The sequence below is a fragment of the Vipera berus genome (assembly GCF_964194415.1).
Source record: "Vipera berus genome assembly, chromosome: 4".
Taxonomy (NCBI): Eukaryota; Metazoa; Chordata; class Lepidosauria; order Squamata; family Viperidae; genus Vipera; species Vipera berus.
The window spans coordinates 94048653-94074636 of record NC_138206.1 but is presented as its reverse complement, the minus strand read 5'-3'; the positions used below and the strand labels follow the sequence as shown (position 1 = coordinate 94074636).

At 39.2% G+C, this 25984-nt stretch overlaps 1 protein-coding gene across 2 annotated transcripts; it reads left to right on the top strand.

The window, feature by feature from the left end:
* The first annotated feature begins 1203 nt into the window (after positions 1–1203).
* On the top strand, positions 1204–25064 carry NAXD (NAD(P)HX dehydratase). 2 transcript variants are annotated; one of them, XR_014026352.1, is made up of 12 exons: positions 1204–3877; positions 5711–6085; positions 8788–8938; positions 10596–10641; positions 11966–12054; positions 13387–13495; positions 16231–16281; positions 16361–16465; positions 18183–18303; positions 19255–19375; positions 19944–20460; positions 25043–25064. XR_014026352.1 is itself a non-coding variant. In XM_081327147.1 (11 exons), the coding sequence occupies exons 1-11, from the start codon at positions 3253–3255 to the stop codon at positions 20092–20094; spliced, it is 1944 nt and encodes a 647-aa protein (XP_081183273.1). In that variant the 5' UTR covers positions 1204–3252; the 3' UTR covers positions 20095–20971. The 2 variants fall into 2 exon arrangements, 1 of the variants encoding a protein (XP_081183273.1); XM_081327147.1 differs by lacking the exon at positions 25043–25064 and having other exon boundaries at positions 19944–20971.
* Positions 25065–25984: the final 920 nt, after the last annotated feature.

The following is a 25984-nucleotide window of genomic DNA, read 5'->3' as shown; positions in this document are numbered from 1 at the left end:
CAATCATAACCAGCCTCATGTCCAAATTTCCTGCAGCCTTGTGTTTATCATGAATGAAAGCAGATATACATATCCCAGAATAATGTTGCAAGAGCCAATCTGGGACCAAAAGTTTAGGCTTCTGAGCTTTTGGACTCATGCTGGAGCCCATCCTCAGGGAACATTTTGCTAGAAAGAGGTTCCTTGAGAAAGGGCTCCAGGAGGAGCCCAAAAACTTGGAAGACTAAACCTCTGGTCCAGGTAGCCAACCTGGATTGGATCTATGTTTGTCTGTTTATGAACCTAGCAACTTAATTACAATATAGGATAGTCACATGATTAAAAATTTATTATTAAGCTATTATATAGTACATACCTCTGTCATTATAAACCAGTTATTCCTGTATTGGAACTAGATTTTGATTCAAAGGAAGATTGGAATTGCAAGCAAAAATTAACTGGAAATAACTTGCCATTAAAATCTAAAGCACAGAAATGGAATTAGCACTAGTGATCATATAAGAACTCCCATTCTTTATGAACAAAAATTATCTAATTTTTTTTAAAAAGTACAGTATTAAAGAGTTGGGAGAATTAAAACAGGATTATAGGTGATCCATTTTGGATCCCTTCCCTTTAGAAATAAAAGAGGAGGGGCAGAGCTTCTACTATTCAAGCTATCCGAATCAACACACTCCTTTTTATGTTTTAACGCCATATCTTTTTAAAATAAACATCTTGGTTCGGCTCTAAAAAAGAAATCCTGCACCTAAATCTGCATTGCTTTACCCATCAACTTTCTGAAGATGTCAATCAATGAAAGAAACCACCTACGATTGGCTTTTCTGTGGGCGGTGCTCCCGCGGAAGGAGAGGGCGGGAAGAGGGCGGCCTGTAAGTTCCCATTGCCGCGGCTGGGCTGTCCACCCGGAAGGAGCGCCGATGGTTTGTGCCAGCCGTTCGCTGGTGTGGTTGGCAGGAGGTGGCGCGAGCCCCGCTTGGTGGCGAGGTAAGGAGGGGAGCGCAGAGCCAGCAAACTGGCGGGGGCGCGGAATAGCTAAAGAGGACCCTGCACACTTGGCGCTTTTCTCCGCGGCAATGATTTGGGGAAGGGGCGCTTATGTAACCGTTGCGTTGGCCTCGGCACTGATTATATTCTGGCTGCAATATGGAAAAGGTATGAAGCGTCTTTGGAGTGTTTATCTCACGTGGGTAAGGCGTACCTTTACGTGTCGGCTGCTGTAAGCAATGCATAGCACGCCAAAAACACCGCCTGCTTCCATTTAGTCACCTGGAGTCGTACTGTATTTGAGGTTGTCTGTACAGCACGCATTCTCGAACTGTCTCTATCTCACCTCTCTTGCTTTATAGAACACCTTTAAAAGAAAGGAGGGGGGCGAAAGAAACTTGCTTTGAAACCTTGTATTTACTCAGAAGGAAGAGCCGCTGAGTTCAATGATGATTACTCAGCAGTATATAGATTGCAGGGTTACAGCAGAGTACGCCGATTTGGTGAGAAGTGGATTAATTTGGGGCATGTTTAAGGGCATAGTAAAAAAAGTAAAGGCATTGACGTTCGCCACAATGTTTTCTCTGCAAAATCGCGGAGAAATTTTTACAGCAAAAAAAAGTTACTGGCCTTAAGTCACACTCAAAATGCTAACTTGAAGTTACAAAGTAAAATCGATCCGTTTGTTTCGAGATCACGAAAGGACCGCTCAGTAACAGTCTGCAGTGGGATTAAATTTATCTTGGTCTTACTTTAGGCGTGTTTTTTGGTACCTGTGTCTGGATTTGCTGTATTGAATATTATGCTATATGCCATTTCGCAGATAGTGAATTGGCTTTTCAAGGGGTAGACCACATTTTAGATGTTTCCGATGTTTTCTAGTGTCGCTTACCCCGAATAATTTATGTGCAATCAGGAATATTCAATGGTTAGAGAAGCCAGATGCAGTATCTCTAAAACTGCTTTCGGCGGAGGCGTGGCAAATTCGCAGGAGATCAATCGTTCGGTTTGCATAACACTTCAAACCAGAATATGTATTGTTTGCATTTGGTTTTAATGTGTTCTGCGGCCTCGGCCAACCTGCTTTGTAAAACAAAATTTAGGATTTGGCACACATGCCTGACTACTTCAGTGGTGACTTGTTCACTGAATTGTAAGCAATTCTATACGTATTTTTCAAGGAGGCAGTATTTTGTACGGTGTGTGGTTCTTATAAGAGGTCCTGATGAAAAGAGGCCGCAAAGATAAAATACACATTTTATTCGGAAAACTGTCATGTATCTAAATGGCATGTGTTTTCTTTTGGAGCTATTCGACCTTGTTTGGGGCACGTTGGGGGGGGGGGTATCTGTATTGTTTTCTTTTCTTCTGTGGCCGCACACGCACGCCTCTTTTATTTGCAGGAAGGAAGTCTGGTCGGGGCCGCTACGGGCTTCTGCGTGGATCTGGGTCCGAAATTCCATTTTCTTCCTTACCGGCGTAGGGCTCAGATCCCGAGGGAGCCACCCTGTTTGGGGGATGCAGGGGGGGCGAGGCCGCGCGCGAGGTGCATTGTCTTCGCCCCCTCCCTCTTCTCAGTTGAAGTTGTGACCCCTGAGTCTCCGCCGCTTTGTGCGTGAACTTGGTGACTGACTGGTGTGCGCGCACGGAGGGGAGGGGGACCGAGTGCAATGCGCGGTGACGCTGGGCTGCCTTGGGCCCTCCGGAGCGGGGGAGGAGGAGGAGGAGGAGGCCGGCTCAGGGCTTCTCTTCGGCGCCGAGCTCATACCGTCTCCGCCGGGCCATCTCCGAAGCCGCCGGGCAAGTGAGGCTATGAATCGCCAATCGGCTCTTCAAGTGCCGCCACCGCCACCGCTGCCCAGCTCCCGCTGCCCGGCCCCGAGGCGAGGGAGCGGCCACCGCATCGGCGGCTGAAAGGCCAGGCCTGCGCCAGCCACTTCCACCGAAGCAGCGACGGCGGGGTCCGGCTGCAGCCCGGCGGCGTGGGGAAAGTTTTGCTCGGGGCCGAACGGGCGGGGGCGGGGGCGGCCGCGAAGGGATGAGGAGGGAGCCCGGCGCAGCGCCGGGCTCTCTGCCGCCGCCGGCAAGCCGCGCAGAGGGTGGAGTGGCCGGGCGGCGCGGTGGGCGTTGATCCCCCCTTCTCGCTCGCGGTCCCCGCCGCCCCCTCCCACTCCCCCGCCCGTTTCTCTGCCGGCCGGCCGCGCTCCTCGCCTCCCTGCCCGGGCGGGCCCGGCCATTGCGGCCCCCGGCTGGGCGGGCAGGAGGATGATCACCAACACGCGGGGCTTCCTTTGGTCGGACCTGGAGACGCGGGCGCTGTTGGAGATCTGGGGGGAGGCGGACGTGCAGAGCGCGCTGGACGGCAACTTTCGCAACAGCCATGTGTACCGGGACGTTGCCTGCCGCCTGGCCGAGCTGGGCTTCGAACGCACCCCGGAGCAGTGCCGCATCCGCATCAAGGGCCTCAAGCGCCAGTACTACCAGGCCCGCGAAGGACTCAAGAAGAACGGGCACGCCCGCAAGATCTGCAAATACTACGACGAGATGGATCGCATTCTCAGCTGCCGGCAAGGCGGGCACGGAGTTGCCGAGCGGCCTCTGACCCCAGCGGAGGTGATGGTGGTGGCGGCGACGGCGGCCGGAGATGAAAGCCACCACCAACCCGCCATGGTGCTCGCCGCGCCCCCTTCCGCCAGACAGAGCGGCCTCCGCAACAGCCGCCAGGCGGACGCGGAGGAGCACGACGACGACGACGACAAGGAGGAAGACGACACGGGGTCTTCCCCGCGGGACAACTTCCAGGACGACTCGGGCGAGTGTTCTTCTTATGGCGACCACACCATCAAAGTGGAATGTCCCCCCTTCGCCATCCCGCTGCCACCCGCCGAAAGTGAGTTACTGTACTAAAAAGGGGAGGGGGAGGGCGAAGGATCTATCTTTGACTTGTACTCCTCATCTTTCCAGCCAGTGCCTAGTTGGTTGTGGGTGAGATGCTTCTCCTACCTTAGTTAAGGTCTTGTACCTCACTCTTGTATTTGCTGCCTGGAAACTGAGGCTGCAATCTTTTGCTCTTTGCCCAGAAACTTGCATTGCATGGGCATGTATTGGGTTTTTTACACACACACACACACACACACACACACACACACACACACACACACACACACACATATATGTACACACACACACACACACACACACACACACACACACATATATATATATATATATATATATACATACATACATACATACATACATACATACATACACACACACATATATATATCCATTTATGTATAACCTCTGTGTGTGTGTGTATACACACATACACAGGTTATATATAAATGGGCATATATAGGTCATTGTGGATTTCCATTTAGAGCAGTGTTGCTCTGTTGTGCTGTGTTTGGCTGGCTTAAAAGTGAATATCTCAAAGATTGCACACCATAAAAATCATATTTTCTCTGTTACATTCTTAGTTCCACCTTTGTCTATCAGAGATCTTAAGAAAAAGTTTCAGCACAGCTGTCACCTTTCTCTCCAGTTCTTGATTAAATTAGCATTTCCAAGCTATCATTCCCAAATGAGTTGGATTTCTGTTTTCACCATCTCATTGAGAGAGATAATAGATATGGTGCAATATGTTGAAGAAATCTGGTCTAGAATATAAGGAGTCTTACCTAATCATACACAACTTAGAGCAGATCCATTCAGATAAAGTTTGAATTATCCTCCTAGATAGAGGCTGGTTAACATTAGTAAATTTCATTTGTTGTAGTAACTGCACTTTATTTTAAAATTAATTCCTATTAACCATATTATAACTGCTTCATTTAATTTAACCAGAAAGAATCCTTGTTCTGCACATGCTAACTGCATATTAAAATATTACCCAGCAACAGCAGGGAGTCAAAAAATGATGTAAGACCTTGGAAATATCTGTTTTGAATTCTCTAAACAATACACTTCATATTCCTGAGGATACTGTCACATTTATTTATCCATGAAGAAATCAGACATATCTTGGGATACCAATGAACTTTTTATCCATTTCTTTTATTGAAGGGTACAAAGAGTTTTAATACCCATTTACCCCTCAAGCTAATTTTTGATAGGCCTTTTATACAAATTCTGTGTAAAAGGAGCAGTATTGTATATTTACCAATGTTATTTTCTGCAAACATTTTTAGAAAATTATTCATAGAAAGCAACAGTGGTGTTCTACTCTGTGTTTTTTATTTTGCCTAATTCTGGCTTCATAAATTGACAGGCTTAGGTCTGGTAGTTCACACTGTTTTTTTACACAGAACTTATATCAAAGACAACATGTATAGTTACATTCCTTGTAATATATCTCTAAAAGTAGGAAATTAAGCTGATGATAATTAAATGCAATAGAAGTGCTATTAGAGTTGTGTTGTAAACCACCTGAATTACTAATATTGTGATTAAAATAAGCATATATGTTTTTTAGAGATTTGCCTCAAAATCAGTACACCCTTGCAGAATATGAAAGACTGATTGATTATGGGGTAACATTTTATGGACTATACTCAGTTAATTTCTATGAAGAATACATTAGAGTTGATTATAGCCCACAAGGTATTATACTGTAATGAATATTTACTAGAATGGTACATAGGTGAATATGAAATTTTAGGGGTACTTTTTATTACTTCTATTCTTTAAACTATTAAAATTAGCTTGCTTTTGTTTTTAGGTTTTAAACAAATTAATGCTCACACCAATGCACCACCATTATTATCTCAGGCTAAAAGATCAAAAAAGCGACATGCAAATTTAACACTGGACAAAATGATGGAAAAGTTTTTACAACAAAGTATGGATACTGAAGAGAAGTTTTATAAGTATGAAGAACAGCGACTTAAAATTGAAGACAAACGACGTGAAGCAGAGCATGCCAGGGAGCTCCAGATGTTGCAGATGTTGGGACAGATGTTAGCAGGAATCTCTTCCACAGTATCACAAAGGTCCCAGTTTGTACCAAGTAATCCTTCACAAAGATCAAATCACCGATCCTATGGAGAAAATTTTAACTATAATTCTATGACAGCAACATTATCTCCACCCATAGGTACTTCATTCTCTTGCATTTTTGACACATGGATCTACTAATAAGTTTTGTGCACTTAGTTGTGCATCTTTCTAAAAATCAGTGAAATTATACTTGGTATTCTGAGGTTTGTTTTAAAAAATGAATTGTGTTCAGCTAATAAAAATATTTCTGTAGACATGGAGTTTATTTAAAGTTATGCTTTTCTTGAGCATTGCTTTGGAATACAGCATTGTAATGTGTAGCTCATATAGTTCAGCATTTTTAAAGATGTAGAACAATAAGTTATTATTTTAGATGTTTAAAATGAGATTATATATATATAGATAGTAAAATCCATGTAGGTAGATATCTAATGCTCATAAGCTTCTGGAATTAAATATTTAAAATAATGTAAAATTTTCATTAGAATCAAAATTAACTACTTAAAAACCACAAGCTTACTGTATAAATAATTGCAGAATACAGTGACCTATTAAAAAGTGACTTGTTTAAAACTTTAAAAAAATCATGGCTTATAGCAGAAAGGAGGGTGTCATCAACCCTCCCTAATACTAAATAGGAGAAGAATGTTTCTTGTTTATAAATAGCAATACCTGGCAATAGCAGACAATAGCACTGCTTCCCTTTACTACATTACTTTCACTAATCTTCCCCAGTTCTGCCTGCCCCAAATATCATATTCTTCATTTGAGGGCTTTGCAACTTCATTAAGCATTAAAATCTTTCAGATTAATTGTTTCTTATAAACTTCCAGCCAAATGTGGTTATTAGTGCTGGAAGAACTGCACAGTTATGTTAGGTAACTGTGAAAGCACTTCCTGGTTACAGTACTAAATTTACATTCTAAAGCAGCTATTAAGATGCTCTTAAAGCCGTCTTCATGCACAATAGGTTTTGCATAGTTGCACAGTAATACAATGAGCAAAGTTTTAAGTAGGGGAATATGGAATTTGTATCCTGCAGTGTCAGGCATTCCCACCCACTCCCCCAGCACATTTGCTGTGGCACCTTGTATATCACAGGGTTTGCTGGAGACTGAATTGAGGAAACATGAAAAGAATGCTTGCAAATCCTATTGTATTTAGTTGTTACCCTTGGAAATTGTGCATGTTAGGATATGCTTAATATTTCCACCCATAGAGGTCTAGAAGATTTTTGGCAGTGCACAAGTTTCTTATCATCTTATTCCAACCTGCTATGGAACAGAGTTTGAAAACTGGTTTTAGAACAACTCACATAGCTCACTGTGCCGATGTTCTTCAGGACTAGAGGTAACTGCAACTGAATCCAGCTCTATGTATTTGATATAAATAAATTTTGAGCCTCCATTAATTGTGGAGTCCTTGTTGTTTAATTTTTGTTACTTGCTTTCAGATGTTTCAGTACCTTGATACTAGGCACTAACTCGGTGTGAGTTTTACTCACTGTTTATATACAGTCACTTGCGCTGCCAGTTTCTGTGGGGTGAACAGGGAGCACACCCCACACTAATTTGCACTGATGATGTTACCTAGTTGGGTACTGAAATGTCTGCAAGCAAACAAACAAACCTAGAGGGCTCCACAGTTCAACCCTGATTGGAGCCTCCATTAAGATTCAGAGTTTCATTCTGAACTTGTAGAATGCTTTATGATTGCTTAGTAAGCTTCATTGTACAAGTGCAGTATAAAATTAATACCAGTTTGGTGTAGTGATTAAGATACTGGCCTGGAAAGTAGACTTCTAATCCTTCCTTAGGCATGAAACTCAGCTGGATGACTTTGGGCCAGTTGTTCTTTCCACCCAACTCATTTCACAGGTTCACTAGTTCACATGTGAACCAGACCATCATTACTTATTCAACACAAGAAAAGTTAGCATGATTTGTGAACATAATTGAATTAGTATCTATCTCTTGGCATCTTTTCATTCTGAAGCAATATGTTTTTCGTCAGTTGTAGCATTTTCTCTTTGCAGTCTCATGCATAAGATAGAAGTCAATACATACAGTACATCTGGTTAGTCTTGTTTCTCCTGAGCGACAGATGTTATTTCAGGTGGTTGGCATGCAACAAGTAAAACTTGGTTAAAAAAATTGATTTATGTAAAATCAGTAAAATCAACTGCCTGGAGCTACTTATAATGTTACAGTTAAGACATCTCCATTTTTTCTCATTAGAATTTTCTCCCAATATATTACATACCTCTTGGAAATCGTTAATAGACAAGTTGAAAAAAACAAACAGGAACTTGATTGTTCAATATGAAACACTTAGATCAATATGTTTAGAGAATTCAGTACATTTTGCACACCTTGGTTTCATAGTGAGTGGGATATCTCAGAATAAAATATATGTGTTTTCTTAAGAGATTTCTTGTGCTTCCAAGTATGTGTGACCATACCCAAGTAGGGAATTGGAAAACTGATGCCTAGATGTGGAAGACTAAAATAATTGATTTGCCAAACTAGACATGTTTTTATATCTGTTAGAAGGTTGATGATTGGGCGGGTGGGGGTAAGTGTGGTTTATTCAGACATGATAAACAAAAACGTACATTGTATACTGTTGTTTGTGAATAAGATTATGTGGAATTTGGGTTGTTAAAATATATTTACAATACAAATATGTTTTAACAGGGCAATTTCTTTAGAAAAAAATTCTTATCTGTGAATACATACGTTAAACATATTAATCTTAAAAGTTTATATTTGTAATATTTATATTTCCTTATTTTTTCAGTTATAGAGAGATCTTTTTCAGTTCACAAAACACATTCCATAAAGGAAATGGAAAATATATTTCAATTGGTGCGAAATGTTATTCCACCTTTAACTGCCAAAAAACATAAAGGCCAAGATGGACGAATAGGAATTGTTGGAGGATGTCAAGAGTAAGTTAAATAAAAATGTACAAATATGTATTGTTACTATACTGTCTCAGACATTACTGTTTATCTTTGTGACATTACTGTTTATCTTTGTTTTTTACTTGTATCACTTTCATACCAATTATTGTAACCTATTGTAACCCAATTAAGCAACCTAAAACTAAGGAAAAATTTCCTGACAGTTAAAACAATTAATCAGTGGAACAACCTGCCTCCAGAAGCTGTGAATGTTCCAACACTGGAAGTTTTAAAGAAGAGAACGGACCACCATTTGTCTGAAATGGTATAGGACAGGGGTGTCAAAATCAATTTCATTGAGGGCCGCATCAGCATTGCGGTTGCCCTCAGGGGGACAGGTGGGTATGGCCAGGGTGGGCATGGCCTACTGGGTGGGCGTGGCCAGCTCTACATCGTTCGCATCAAGTGTGCCTATAGGGGCCTGGGCAGGAGTGGGACAGATCTGAGGGTCTCTGGCAGAAGGAGGGTCTCTGGGCCAGGGCCAAGGCAGTGGGGGCCATTCCCTCACTGTTTCCAGTATGGCTTCGCGGGCTGCATGAAACCACTTCGCGGGCCAGATCCGGCCCCCGGGCCTTGTGTTTGACATGTCTGGTATAGGATTTCCTGTCTGAGCAGGGGGTTGGGCTAGATGACCTCCAAGATCCCTTCCAATTTTATTATTATTCTTGTACCATTTTTGTGCCATTTCTACAGAAAATTATTTTTCAATTTTACATTTTTTTTTCTTGCATGGAAGTAGTAGTCTTCAAATAAAACAACACATATTACTATTACATACTTGGGGCATAGACTGTGTTAATCTTCAGTTAGGATGTCACAGGAAATTCATGCTTTAGGCATTAGAGGTATATCAAGGTATATCTTTTGTGTGTTACAAATAGCTATTACTATCAAGCAATATGTTGCAAATGTAGCTTAATTCTAACTAGAAAGGTTACTGCTTTAATTGAGTGTTATGTATTGATCTGGAGAAAGTGACAGAAAAAATACATTGTCTTGATCGCTGCCATATTTCTGCACTGTTGGAAAATGACTCCATTTTCATCATTAGCAAATTAGGGTGATAAATGTGTATCTTATTTATAATTAATATAGTGTTAGCCTACTGAACAGTGAGAGCTTCATTTGGATCTTTAAGTCATCTGACTGCAATTCCACAATTTAGTATATAAATTAGTATCTGTCATAAAAAGCAATACTGTTAAGGAATAAAATGCAGAAATATTTTTGTGATAGTACAGAAAAGTGGAAAGTATTAAATATTAAAATTCACTAAATTTTTAGTTTAAAATTGTATGGTACATGAACTTTTATGAATTAAAGTTTCTATTTTGTGTGTAAATATATATGATAATCAGTGATTTAGGGTGTTCTTGTCACATTCTACATCTGAAGTTCAAAAGTGAGTATAAATCCTTTAGAATAACTGCATATTGTACAATGATAATAGTTGTGTGAAAAGGCAGTGCAATGTTAGATTTAGTATATTTGACAAAAATGTTAATGTTAAGAAAGTATCAGTAGAAATATGCTGATAAAGTGAAGTGATGTTGCTATATATATCACAACTTTTCCTTGTGATATAAGTTCATTGGTCATATTTTTAGTAAAGTATATATTTCCTGGATTTTTTTATATGCAGGTATACAGGAGCACCATATTTTGCTGCAATTTCTGCTCTCAAAGTGGTATGTTTCTTTTTACATTTGCGTTGAGTACAATTAAAGATACTGTTGTTTATTCCACAGTTAAACACAATTGGACTATTTAAAAATGTGCTGTACCCTGTTCCCAATACTAGAAAAAAATGATAGTTTTGTATTGGTGAAATGTCTAATTTATTCAGGAAACTGAGATTTTAGTGTATTGATAGTAACTATATGTAGGTCATTGCATGTGTAAATTTTAATATCCATCCATTATCAGACGTAGATATTGGTTACGTAGTGTGTACAATGGTATTAGAAATTTTGGAAATAGTAATTACTAAAGCTGCTCCTTAATCATAAATGAAGCCTGAATTTCTTGATGGATTGGAAAATTTAATTTATTCAAGATGAACTGGGTATCCTAACCTGTTGTGTTCCAAATTCTACTCCTTTCTAAAGTTTTGGCCCTGATTTGTTACTTCAGAAATTTGGCAAGTGTTCCTAGGGCACTATGCCAAGAAGAAGAAGAAGAAAGCTGACATTTATATAAAACACCATGCACAGGAGGGGTAAATGTATTGGATTTAGTTATTAATTAACTCAGAGCAGTCATATAACTGGATCATCTTTGGATGCTTGATTTACGACAGTTAATTTAATGACTGTTCCAAAGTTAACAACTTTGAAAAAAGTGACTTTTTTCACACTTATAACTATTGCAGCATCCTCATGGTCCATGATCAAATTTCAGACACTTGGCAGCGATGTCATATTTATGACATTTGTAGTGTTCTGGGATCGTGTGATCAACTTTTCCGACCTGACAAGCAAAGTCAATGGGCAAGCCAGATTCACTTAACAACTGGGTTACTAATTTAACAACTGCAGCGATTCACCTAACAACGGTGGCAAGAAAGATTGTAAAATGGGGCAAAATTCACTTAACAACTGTCTTGCTTAACAATATAAATTTTGGGCTCAATTGTGGTTATAAATTGAGGACTACCTATATTCATAATGAGTTGTTTCATTTTTTTTATTGGCTGCATTGTAAACTTCATAGGAAGAAACTGTCCTTGTATATTTACACCTAACTTGAATATATTATTTTATTATTAATAAAGTAAGAGAGTTTTAAGTATTGGCTTTTAAATATGGAAAGTATGTTTATTTCTAATCTGGAACAGGTTTTTTTAATTAAAGTTAGTGAGATTTACTTCTTATATTTAATATTGGGGAATAAAAAGGAAAGGGAAACCTGAGAATGTTGAATTTCAGCATGAAATCAAAAGAGAAAAAATGTAACTTTGAGAAATTTTAAATAAATGTTACTAATGATTGAAAACGTGTGCATTTTTTTTAGGGGGCAGACCTATCACATGTATTTTGTACCAAAGATGCAGCAACTGTAATAAAATCTTACAGTCCAGAGCTTATAGTTCATCCAGTTCTGTAAGTATTTTGTCTTTCTTTGGACATGAAAAAAAAAACACATGCTTAGCCAGCTGCTGTATAACTTAGGGTTTTAACTGAAGAAAGTTAATTCCAATCATAATTTTTAGTGATATGTTCATATCATCATACAAGCCATTGCCTTTTGCATCTGTCTAAAGAGTAGAGTATCTTCAGATGAGATCAGTGTCCCTAGAATTAACAGGATAATATTCAAAACTATTTATGCAAGTGTTCTTTATGTGTCACATGCATTTTTTCATTTTGAATTATAGTAAGTTTTATCTTGCTTGAAACTAGGATCATTTCAGAAAATCATATTGAGATACCTTTTTTTTCCTTTCATAGAGTTTCTTTAAAAGGCATGTAGGCATTTGATTGCTTCAGAAATTGCTGCGCTCTGAAGTCATTTCAAATTGTTTCTCAAACTTAATAATTTTAAAATGTAAAGACCAGCTTGCAGCGTGCCAGTGCCCTGGCTGGCTGGAGAATTGTGGGAGTTTATCCACACCTCTTAAAGTTGCCAAGTTTGAGAAATTCTGTGTTAAACCCTGCAAAAAGGATACCCAGAAAAGGGTACCTCTTTTCTTTTCTCCCACAAAGAGTGATGCTCAATATTCAAGCCTAGCACTACTTGGATTTTTGTTGAGGCTGAGTTCCAACTGAAAGTTAGGTCCCCTCCCCTCCCCCCCACACTATTTGTTAAAGCAAAATATTCAGCAGTGCCTGAAAATTTCAAGAGCACCAAGATATTTTATGGAACCCATTGCCTGCGATTGGTCACTAAGTGAATCTAAATGCATACGTCTTACATTGTAAATATTATATGAACTTGGGGATGGGGGAGGACATTGGGGATGGGGAGTGGCTAAACAGTCCCGTGAGATGGCACTGAGGGATGGGTCAGGAAGCAGCTTGTCTCTCAGATAACAAGGTCCTTTGCTGTAAAGAACTTCATAGGTGATAACCTGCACCTTAAATTGTGAAACCTACTGTGAAGAGTTCAGTTTTCATGCAAAAATAAGAACACAGTTCTTTACAAATGTAATATTGGGAACTGCTCTTACGAGATACAGAGGGTATTCCCCCCACCCCTCTTCGTTCAATTGCAATGCATCATGCTTTATCCATAGCAATAAATTGATATCCCTCTATCCCAATTGTTTTTCAAAAGTAGCTGGATGTTAACTTTTTTTAATCATATGAATGTGATGATCTGTGTTTTCAGGAAAATTTCTATATATCCTTCTAGTAGATGCATAGAAAGAAAAGTGCTATAGTGGTAAACTGGAAGATTGTTTTTTATTTGCATAGTTTGATGTTTCTTTTCAGTGATAGCCCTGATGCTGTGCGTGAGGTAGAAAGCTGGTTACCACGACTTCACTCAGTTGTCATTGGACCAGGACTGGGAAGAGATGATATACTACTTGAACATGCCAAGGTAACTTGGACTTCTTAAGGTATTGCTGGTACATTGCCTGGATACTATTATTATTTTTAAAAAAGAGAACGTCAGCTTTATTATTATTTATGCTTTATGCCATTTCAGAAATGTAAACAATGCTGCATGGCTTGCAAGTTATAAAAGCAAAATAATTTAAATAGAAATCGTTAAAACATCCTGTATTTATTTGTGGCTCCTGCAAGCACGTACAAAAAGTTGTTACAGATGGCTTTGGCTAATTTCTGGGGACCAATTCATAGATAATGGTTTCTATAAAATATACGTGATATTTTACTCCTCTCTGCCTTTGTATCCATGTGCAAGGTACAGTGTTAGGTATTTATTTTGAATGTATTTTTCTGACACACTTTTGTTGGGAAAGAATGAATGCCAAAATAAAGTTTGCCTTCGCATAGATTCCATTTAATAAACTTATAGTAACACCTGTTGCTTAAGATTGCAAATGCCTGTATCATGGCACTACAAGAATTGCAACATGTGGAAAGTGACTTTATTTGGAATTGTTGAAGAAGAACTAAAAAAACGGAACTGATTTTTTCCTTGAGGAAGAAAAGAAAATGTTTCACTTCTCAATCAAGAAGCTTCCTCGGTTCTGACAGCAGGGGGCAATGGAAGGATAGGTACTGACAATTGAGACTGGATGGTGAGGGGATGGAAAGATACGTTCTGATAGGATGGTGGGTGGGGATGGAAGGATTGTAATTTTTTGCAGTCATCTGATTGTAATCACTCTCTGAGAGCTGTTGAGGCCACTTGGGTTTTATGCCCTTAGGGTCACCTGAATCAGGGTGTGATTGGTTGTGAAATCTTCTTGAAACTGCTGCAAGAGCTGCATTGTAAACTAGAGATGGGTGGTGTCTTATTAGCCCTCCCCCATTGAGGGAGGGGTGTTCAATTCTAACATAGATGGATTCTTTTACCCTACTTTCAAACCAATGATCCTCTCTATCCAAAATGTGGACTTTGCTGTCTTCAAAAGAGTGACCTTTCTCTTTCAAATGCAGTTGGGCCACTGAATCTTGTCCTGATGGGTTTGATCTCCTTTGTTGTGCCATGCACTTGTGAAGTGGTTGTTTTGTTTCACCAATGTACAGATCTGCAAATGCCTCACTGCACTGTATTGTCTGTATATCACATTGCTTAATTTGTGTTTCATCCTTGGAATGGACAAGCTTCTTCTTTAGTGTTTCTTGGGTTTAAAGTGTACATGTATTTTGGATTGGTTGAAAATCCTCTTGAGCTTTTCTTGAAAGGAGAAAAAATTCCCATGTGGTTTGTTTCACTAAGGCAGAAGCCTTCGATCACTCTTTAGAAGACAGCAAAATCCACATAACCCCCCAGGTGGCCTTAACAGCTCTCAATGAGTGCTAATGACCAGGTGACTGCAAGGAAATACAATCCTTCCATCCTCTCCCCCCACCCCCTACCATCATCCTATCAGAACCTACCCTTCCATTCTCTCCTCCCCCCATCAGAACTGATGAAGCTTTTTGGATGAGAAGTGAAATGTTTTCTTCTTCTTCCCTCGAAGAAAAAAACAATCCAACTGCTCTTTGAAGAAAAAAAAACACCTTTAACAATTCCCAATAAGCCATTTTTTTCAGTGTAAGAACTTTAATAGTCACTGTGTAGGTAAGATAGGTAGGCGGAAGAGTAGTAGAACATATCCATGAACAGTAAGCAATATATTTACACACATTCAAGAAATAATAAAGCTAAGAAGGAAACCAGAACACATCCCCTTCAGCAGGCAACCCCCAGATAAGCAAGGATTAACAACAGGCAAGCAGTCAAGCAGCAAACAATACCCTAATAAAGGGACTACCAAGTTGAAAATAATACCACCAAAATTGACAGGGAAACCTGCTGTATATAAACAGGGAGCAAATCCCACACTCACTCACACTGATGGTGTTACCTACTTAGGTAATGAGCTACACATACATTCTCTTCTACTGAATGGGATTATTATGGTTGGATTTTTTACAGTTTGCTTTTATTTTTATTTTATTTTTATTTTAATTCCATTTATATCCCGCCCTTCTCCGAAGACTCAGGGCGGCTTACAAGCTTAGCAGTAGCCTTCATTCTATGTATATGCCTGCTTATTAGGGCTTTTACACACACACCCCAAGCGGCATTATTACAAAGTCAGCTTAATTGCCCCCAACAATCTGGGTCCTCATTTTACCTACCTCGGAAGGATGGAAGGCTGAGTCAACCTTGAGCCTGGTGGGACTCGAACCTGCACTAATTGCAGGCAGCTAGTGTTACTTAAGGAGGCATTAGCCCACTGCTCCACCAAGGCTCCTTTTATCCTAAAAAGCTTATTTGTATTGGCTTTGCATGCATTTTTAATATGTGCTTTTAAATGTGTGGGAAGTCTTCAATAGATTCACTAAATGAATGTGAAACTATATGTGAACATATTTTTTGGTGAAAATATTATTGTGGAAGCGAAAGAGGAAAATGGCAAGAGTAATAAATGTGATATAGAGCATTTGTGCTTTTTAGAAGAGGTGTTTTATTATTTGGAATGGTTTGAATTTTATTCTGTTTTATTTTATTTAAAATAAACATTTTATTTAAAATGTTGAAGTTGCCTTTTATTCAAAATGTATTACTTTTTGCAAAAGGAAAAAAGAATTACATTTTCCTGTTGCAATGTTACGATATTTAATTTACAGTTTGTTTTTTTTATATATAAATAGGGCATTATAGAAAAATCCAAGGTCAAAGGAATTCCTATTGTGATTGACGCTGTAAGTATGTTAATTTTATTAATTTGTTTAAATGATTTTGAACTTATCATTAAATATTTCTTCCTATTGCCTCATGCAGGATGGTTTATGGCTCATTGCCCAACAGCCGTCTCTTATTCAGGGTTATCCTCGAGCTATTCTTACTCCAAATGCTATGGAATTTAGCAGACTCTATGAAGCTATGGTGAGTCCATACGGTTCTTAGTTACATTTCCATGAGGGAAGACACTGCAAACCCAAATTACATTTACTAATGTAGAACTTCAGTAATTAATCAAATAGGCTTTGTGATTTTAGCCCAGTTTAAGCTTTTTAAAGCATAAATTTCTAGGCTCTCAACCAGATTGGGGGGGGATAAGAGTTCACCATGCTGCAATGACACCCAGAGAAGGTGACATTTAATCTCAAGGTTGCTTCCTAATTTAATAAACAGATTAGGCTGCCCACCTTAACCTACGTATCTACAGTATGTATGGTGTCTATGTAGTGAACATTAAAAAGGCAGTTTTTGACAAAATCATATGTATTTGTAGTTTATTTGGTGGAGCAGTGGGCTAATGCCTCCTTAAGTAACACCAGCTGCCTGCAATTAGTGCAGGTTCGCATCCCACCAGGCTCAAGGTTGACTCAGCCTTCCATCCTTCCGAGGTAGGTAAAATGAGGACCCAGATTGTTGGGGGCAATTAAGCTGACTTTGTAATAATGCCGCTTGGGGTGTGTGTGAAAGCCCTAATAAGCAGGCATATACATAGAATGAAGGCTACTGCTAAGCTTGTAAGCCGCCCTGAGTCTTCGGAGAAGGGCGGGATATAAATGGAATTAAAATAAAAATAAAAATATTTGTCTAGCTACAGATAACTACAGTCCCTATATGTACAGGTAGTCTTTGTTTAGTGACCATAATTGGGATGGGCAGATATGTTGTTAAGCAAAGCCTGACATTAAATGGGAAATCATGTGTCTGTGACTGTGCTTTTCTTTTCCCATTCCCCTGCCCTTTGGAACATTCATCTGGGCACTGGATAATTAGCAAGAAGGGAATTAATATTTGTATTTAGATTTATTGAAAAGGAAGGGATTACAAGAGAGTAGGTAGGCACACAATTGAGAATTCTCATTGAAAGCAGTGCAGTGGTGCCAGCAGAGGTCAAGCACAGGACAATGTGTGCTGGCTATAATGGTGATCACACAGACTGAGGGATGCTGTTCAGTCATAAATGTGGTCATTGGTTGTAAAATTATTTTTCACCACCATTGTAACTTTGAACAGTAACTGAGGCAACTCAGTGACTGAGATCTAACTATAGATCACAAGTCTAGCTAGCTAGGCTAGGTTTGAGTTTGAGAAGGATTTAGACAAGATGGCTTCATGCACGCCTCATTTTGTGCAATAGGATAAAAAAAACTAAGTTACCATCCATCTTCAAGTAGTTTGGTCAATCTTCCAACACTTCTTCATACTTTTCTACATGAAAAGCATCATCTCATCAAGGTCAAATGTAACTGTCTCTTGCTTGAGAATGACTTATGTTTTGAAATCATTGCTTGTGTCTTAAAGAGAAAGCTTCATTCTAGTATTTTTTTAACATTACACAAGTTAAAACTTTCCAAAGCAAACCCTTCTAAGATCTGGGATCTGCTTTGAGTGGATTTTTGTACCCCTTCTTTTACATATCTCCATTCACTTTTGCATAAATAAGTGCAGATAGCTTGTGAACAGATCAAGTGAGATATAGTAAGACTTGTTACAAATATGGCAACATCTGTTGTATGGCTAATAGAGACTATAGTTGAGCAGGCAGCTAACATTTCATAACATAAAAGTTTAAAAATAGTATGATGAATTCTTCATTACTTGCTGCAATTAATTCTGTATGAGTTCTCCCTTTGCTCCTTTCTAGCTTAGAGACCCTGTAGATAACAGTGATTATCATGGATGTCTGTTAAGACTCAGCCAAGCCTTGGGGAATTTGACAATTGTTCAGAAAGGCGAACGAGACCTCATTTCAGATGGAGAAAAAGGTATATGAAAGAAACACAAAGCAAATATTTTTATAAGTTAAACATTGTTTTCCAATATGGGTAGATGGTAAAGGTAAAGGTTCCCCCGCACATGTGTGCTAGTCGTTTCCAACTCTAAGGGCCGGTGCTCATCTCCGTTTCAAAGCCGAAGAGCCAGCGCTTGTCCGAGGATGTCTCCGTGGTCATGTGGCCGGCATGACTAGACGCCAGAGGCACACGGAACGCTGTTACCTTCCCACCATAGTGGTCCCTATTTTTCTACTTGCATTTTTACGTGCTTTCGAACTGTTAGGTTGGCAGAAGCTGGGACAAGTAACAGGCGCTCACTCTGTTACGTGGCACTTGGGATTTGACCCGCCAAACTGCCAACCTGATCGACAAGCTCAGCGTACTAACCCACTGAGCCACCGCGTCCCTATTAGGTAGATGGTATGGGAAGATAAAACCAAATGCAGGTGCATGCATTTAATATATTAAGGGAGTACTAGCAGTTATTTTGCTAGTCATTGGTCAAAATCATATTCTATGATTTTAAAATATACATAGATTGGCCATCAGAGCTATTTGATAATGTAAATGTACAGTGAAATTATTAAATAAAAATTGCTGTCGCTAAAGAGGTCCTTGTCTTAAACCTTTGAAGTTAATGTAATAATGCAAAAATAAATATGTAATAGGAAAAAAGACAGTCCTATGCCTGTTCAGCGAAATGTAGTTCTGAGTCCATGTGCACATAACAGTGTTTAAATATTAATCTTATAAAATAGATAGATAACATAAAATAGTTTCTGTTAACAAATTGGTTAAATTCAGTTCTGGTCATACTTAAAAATGAACTTTGCAATTAAAGATACACTTGCTTGCTATACTTCATATCTACATTTTTTCTGTTCTCCCACAACTCTGTTCAATAAGGATTATTTTCAGTTCCTTTCCTTTTTTGTATTACAGTGCTTGTATGTAGCCATGAAGGAAGCAGCAGGAGGTGTGGGGGACAAGGAGACATCCTCTCTGGGTCCCTTGGAGTCTTAGCCCACTGGGCCTTTCTTGCGGGACCAGAAAAAACAAATGGGTAAGGCATGTTATGCATCCTGATCAGCTTCTCTTGATTGATGGGTACCTTTATAGAACAATTCAGCATATGCCCAATTTACAGCTGCTCTGTGAGAAAAATAGGCGGTTTCTAAATTTGATAGATAAGCAAATAAATAAATTTCTATTAGCAGCTGAATAGATCCAGCATCATGGCTAATATTGCAATGTTTGGTGCAACTGTTTGCAAAATTCATCAGACATGAACTGAACATAACACTGGTAAAATACATTAATTTTATACTTGTTTTTTTCTTATGCTACTTTATCAATTTTAGTCCTTTTCCCTTTGAGAAATCCTCACCTGGTTCAGGATGTTTTTATTGTTACTTGCATTTTAGTCCACAGTTGGACATACAGGTCTGGGATATTTAGCATCTTTTAACTCTGATCTGGTGGGCAAATGGGATCCATCATTATTATTGCTTTCATTGCTCTTTCTGCCTGTTTGTACTGGCCTAAGAACTAGCAAAGATTTGTTGGTTTGTTTGTGCTTCTGATAGTCATGCTCATTTCAGATTTAATTGGGATTCTTGTTTCTATTTTAGTCAAAATCCCTTTCTAGTGGCTGCATTTGGAGCATGTTCACTTACAAGGCAGTGCAACAACCAAGCCTTTCAGAAATTTGGACGGTCTATGACAGCTTCTGACATGGTTTTAGAAATTGGAACAGCCTTTAATAAACTTTTTGAAACCTAAGACCAAAGCAGCAGAAGAGGAAAAAGAACAAGTCTGGCAGCCATGAAAATTGCAGTAGGATATCCTTGTACAATGCATCCCTTTTCAAGTGCTGTTAGCAGTAATGGTATACTAGGTAGTTTTTATTTTTTAAAATAAAAAGTGTAGGTATTTTTAACGGGTTTGGATTTTTTTTCTTTTCCTTATTTTGGGCTGAACAAGTTGTAGTTGCAGATGTTATAATAAAACAAAACTGAAAGTATTTCCTCTGTTCTATCTTACAGGTTGGTTTTTGAGCAATAATTACCAGTAGCAAAAAATACTCATTTGATAGGCAACATAAAGATAAACCAACTGTGGATTCATAAGCCCCATGCTTATTTTCTAGTAAGTACTTACGTGGATATTCTCAGTCATCTAGGTCATACTTGTCTCAAAGGTACTTTTCCAAAAGGCAACTAGATGATGTTTTTTCCTTAAGGAAGATGAGTTTTGCTTCTCATGTAAGAAGCTTCATCAATTCTGACTGAGTGTTGGGGAGATTTTAATTTAATTTAATATTTAATAATTTGATTTCTATACCGCCCTTCTCCCGAAGGACTCAGGGCGGTGAACAGGGCAATACACAATAAAAATATTATACAAAAATTAAAAAGCCATTAAACATTATGCCCTTAAAATTAATACATATTACAATTAAAACTATTTATAAAAACCCAACCCCATCCCGTCAGACCAGGCCAGCTTGTTCGAAAAAGAAAGTTTTGAGATCGCGCCGGAAGGAGCGAAGGTCGGGGGCCATCCGGAGCTCAACCGGTAAGCTGTTCCAAAGGTCTGGCGCGCCCACAGAGAACGCTCTCCCCCTGGGGGTCACCAATCGGCATTCTTTGATCGGCGGCACCCTGAGGAGGCCCTCTCTGTGGGAGCGCACTGGACGGAGGGACGTTGACGCCGGCCGCAGGTGTTGCCGTAGGTAATCCGGACCCATGCCATGAAGGATGTTGGGGAGAAGATGGAAGGATCATGTTTCTTTGCAGTCATCTGGTTTTTAGCATTCTCTCTGAGAGTACGCTCTGAGACTCGGTGGCTCTACAAGAGTGTTAACAACCAGATGACTGCAAATAAATATCCTTCATTTCCCCCCCCCCTCCCATTCGGTCAGAAATGATGAAGCTTCTTGGTTGAGAAGCAAAATGTCGTCTTCCTCAAGGAAAATATAGTTCAGTTGCCTTTTGGAAAAGCATATTCGAGGTAAGTATTTAAAGGCTCGTGGCCTGCACTAACTAATTTCAATGGAAGGAAAATTATATGTGAAGGTCTCCCATTGAAATAAATGGGATTTTAAAGTACTTTGGTGGCTTGTATTACAATATTCTTCCACCATCTCAGCTTCCTAATTTGATTTGCAAGAATTAATTTGTTTTGTTCTTGCAATAATTGCCGAGGTTCAGTTCTGTGCACTTAGTATGCCACTTTTGATAAGTGCCGTCTTTGAGCAGAGACTGCATGCAAATTGCCTTTGACTCCTTGGTCTATAAAGACACTAATTTTTGTTCCTTCTTGAAAGTGGGGGGTTGGAAATGCATTGCTAGTTTTTGTTTTAAAGTAGCACCAAGAAGCTGTAAATCATGGCATGTTTAGCTGAACATATTAAAGCTTCATCTATTATTCAGTGCTAGTTTAGAACATAAAACCAAATCATTTGTGGAGAAATCAGGCATACCTGGAATTGGGAGTTCAGCAGGTTATATTACAAAAGAGGGAATGTTTTAGAAACGGCTCACCACGAGCAGCTTTTGCGTAGATCCCTCAGTCTTTGCACAGCGATTGTGGATAATAGAAAGTGCCCTTCATGCTTTTATACTAGCATTAAAAATCATCTTGTAACATACTACTTACATGTGGACGTATTTTTAGGGGGGAAAATCACCAGCATTGAAGTGGTTCAAAAATGAAAAGTGAAGTATTAACCTTAATTGCACAATAAGATCACTCAGCTCACAGTAGACTGCAACATAAGAGAGAAGATAGTTCAAAGCTCAGTAGCAATTTATTCTTAACATCCTTGCAATAAAGGCTATAGAACCATCCAAGAGCATTCAGCTGCCCTAAATGTATCCTGTTAGTTTTACTGAATAAAAAGCTTAATTTAGTATGATTGAACTAAATATTTTGATTTCAGCAGTTTCATCTCATAGTAATTGTTTTTAAAAGATTGCAAAAAAAAGATGGAATATAATTGGTTTTTACTTGAATGATTAACAGTCTGCTACTATGCATATTTACTCAGAAATAATGTCCAACAAGTCAGTGGAGCTTGTTCCAAAGTATATATGTGGACAACTTAAGCCTTAGTATATACTCTCTAGTGCTAAATTAGCACTCCTCTTTGTATACGGACAGTTGCTATTGGGGTTTGTTACAAGGTACAGTAGTTAACCACTATTTAATGCTAACTTTCTTTGGCAAGCAGGAAATTGCTCTGTATAAATTCAGTGCTTATGGTTAACATTTCAGTGCACTGAGATTTCTACCTCAGAACATTTGTTTTCTTTATATTAAGAGTCTTCTCTTCTTTGGTTCTATCAAAGTTCAGAGCACAGCTCATTAAAAAAATTAAGGTACAAGTTGTGCTACTTGGAAGTATGGGTGAGGGATAGATCTGCTATATGTGGAAGAATAGGACAGCAGGGAAGAAAGTACCTGTGGGCCTCAGCCTTTCTTCCAATTATAGAGATTGGCATAATTTTTCTTTCTGAATTGTTGAATTGTCTCTAAAAAGAACCAGTTTCTCTGGAACCAAAAATATTTCAAAATGAGAATCTGCCTGAAGCAGATCCCATATTGTACTCCTGCATCCAGAAAATTGCTGTTATAATTCAATAATTATTCTTCCTGTCTGTGTAAGTGACTAGGATGTTATGTTATACAAATAAGTTTTATATGCCTAGCATCCACATCTAAACCACCCAGTACAAATTTTTATTTCTTGCATGTTGGAGGGAATCTGCAGTAGGACAGGCACATTGTGTCTAAACCCTATATTTCTCATATCTGCTCCATTATACAATCTGAAATTATTTGAGGTACAAAAGGATGAGAAGCAAGTCAACCATTCAAGATGCTTCATTTGTGAGTGTTAGACCCATAAAGTGGAATGGATTCCCTGTGTTGTTGAAGTCATAGCAAAGTCTTGACAAAAGAAGATGTTAACCATACAGTATTTTCAATTAACATGTACCAGAATTCTCCCATAAAATTGAAACCATGATATTAGAGCTGAGAGATGGGAAAGGTAAACATTTAAATTAAATTTGTAGGGAAACCAAATGTCCAATTTTTCAGACGGCTCAGATGAATAATTACATTAAATTTGCCTGTTTTTTATGTTGTTCACTAGTGTATAAAGATTACATTTGAAATTTTCTGAAGCTGTAGGAGTTTCTTTTGAGGAAATAAAAATGACAGATTGAAATAAATGTAGTGAGTTTGTTCATCCTGACTTGGCTAATGAATCTGTGATATATTTATATTTATATTTATTTGATTTATATACCGCCCTTCTCTCAAAGGACTCAGGGCGGTGTACAGGGCAATAAATATCAAAAATACAAGATACAAAAGTTAAAAAAACATTAAATAATTGTGCCCGATGCAATAAATTAGTTAAAATCAATGTTAAAACCCCAAACCCATCAGACCAGGCCGGCTTGTTCGAATAAATAAGTTTTTAGATCACATCGGAAGGAGCGAAGGTCGGGAGCCATCCGGAGCTCAACCGGTAAGCGGTTCCAAAGGTCTGGCGCGCCCACAGAGAACGCCCTCCCCCTGGGGGTCACCAGTCGACATTCTCTGACCCTGTGGCACCCTGAGGAGGCCCTCTCTGTGGGAGCGCACTGGACGGAGGGAAGTTGACGCCGGCAGCAGGTGCTCCCGTAGGTAATCTGGACCCATGCCATGTAGGGCTTTATAGGTCATCACCAGCACCTTGAATCTCACCCAGAGGGCAACTGGAAGCCAATGCAGCTCACAGAGCAGAGGTGTAACATGGGAGTATCGGGAGACCCCCAACACAACTCGCTGATATGGCATTCAGCTTGTGTTTCCTTTTTAAGCTGCATTTACTTGCCTCATTACTGCAGTTATTTTCATTTCTCCCTGCAGAAAAATAAGAATTCATTTATTCCATCAACTGCCAGTACCAGCGTACAATAGTGTTCAGTTAAGATATTTATTTCCATGTGGATGTCACAAGGGATTAAGCAAAACCTTTCTCTAACCAGTATCTCAAGACATGTTCATTAATAGAACAGGAGACCCCAACATCTTGAATTGATAAGAACATTTGCATTGCACTGCAAACTTTCCTTCAAAATGGATTTGGGGTTGCTGTATTCATTCAGAAAATAGTTGTCCCGGTGATGGAACCTTACAAAGCAACTGGTTATAAGGTCAGCTCCACAAGGATGCATCCCGTCACACGATAAGCTTTTTTCCTATTTCGATGGGGCCCATTTAGAGCTTAGAAGCATTCTTGAAAATAAAGATGTCAAGTAAAGACACTTGTTCTTCAGCATGCCAGTTTCCCATAATTTTAATTTAAAAAATGTAAAAAAAAATCAAATTCAGGAAACTTTCTGGGTACCCAAAATAGTATTTGCATATGTATTAGGGCTTCTGGTTCTGTGTAGCCAAATCCAGTCATATAAAGCAAAAGGGAAAAAAGTACACTTTTCTATTGCTAGTGTGCACCATCACTTTTGAACTTAATTTTCACTGGTGGTTCTGTCAGATCTAGCTTTGTACAACTTGTGGCCATACAGAAATTGTGTTTTAGTGGCTCTGTGATTTCTTCTACTATAATGCAGTTAATCCCTTAGCAAGGGATAAATGAGCATAAACAAACTGGAAGTACTTTTCTGCCATAATATATAAATCTCAGCTCAGAAGTAATTTCCATTTCATATAGGATTTATTGCTGCAAATGGTGCTTATCCCCGTAACTATCAATGAAGGAGGGTTACCCTCTTGATGTGGCGGAAAGGTCTTCAGCAGCTTTGGAGGCAGACTCATTTCAGAATGAATAAAATTAAACACTCTTGTGCTTCATTTTTTTCCTCTGGTGATATTTAATGTACGCTGTACTTGGTCCTCTCTCCTCATCTAGGACAATGGCAGCTATTTTTTTTTCTTCCTCTACACACATCTTAAATTGCCAAATTTGAAAAACACTGTTCTACACAGTTCTGAATTCAAGAGTGCTCACTCGCAGGATTAAACAGATGGGCAATTTCTAGCTTTTGCAAGAGAAGGGGCATTTCTGGCCCTTGGAACATGCTCATTTGTCAGATTCCTGCAGAGTGACTTAGGTGGCAGGAGGACAGGGATAAACAGCACTAACTGGCTATTCTGTGAAAGTTACAGAAAGCGGGAAATGAACCACTGTAGTAGATTTAAAGATCGAAATGGTTAGCAGAAATAATCGTGGAGCCGTGGAAGGAGCTGTCCCTAGAGATAAGGCCTGTTTCTGCTTCACTTCTCTGTTGCAAGAAGGTCTATAATAAACTTGATTCCCTTTATTCAAGCCAGTCTGGAGACTGGGAGGTACAGATGAAACCAGTAACCCCATTTGGGTGTTCATACGTGTGCATTCTTTCTCTCCACACATAAGCATGCAGACAAAATAGTCTGTTTAGCTTGCAAGAAAGCATTTAAATTACAGTGGCTGCACTTGGCAACTCACAGGTTAGAAGTGGACAATATGCTGCTGATTTCCTCTTTTGAAGTTGCAATGCAAATCAGATCCTTAACATTTGTTAACACTCCATTTTTTAAAAACTGCAAGCGAGATCAATGTGTTACCAGAATTGGGTGCCAAAAGTGTAGATAATGTAAATCTGCCTATGGTCAC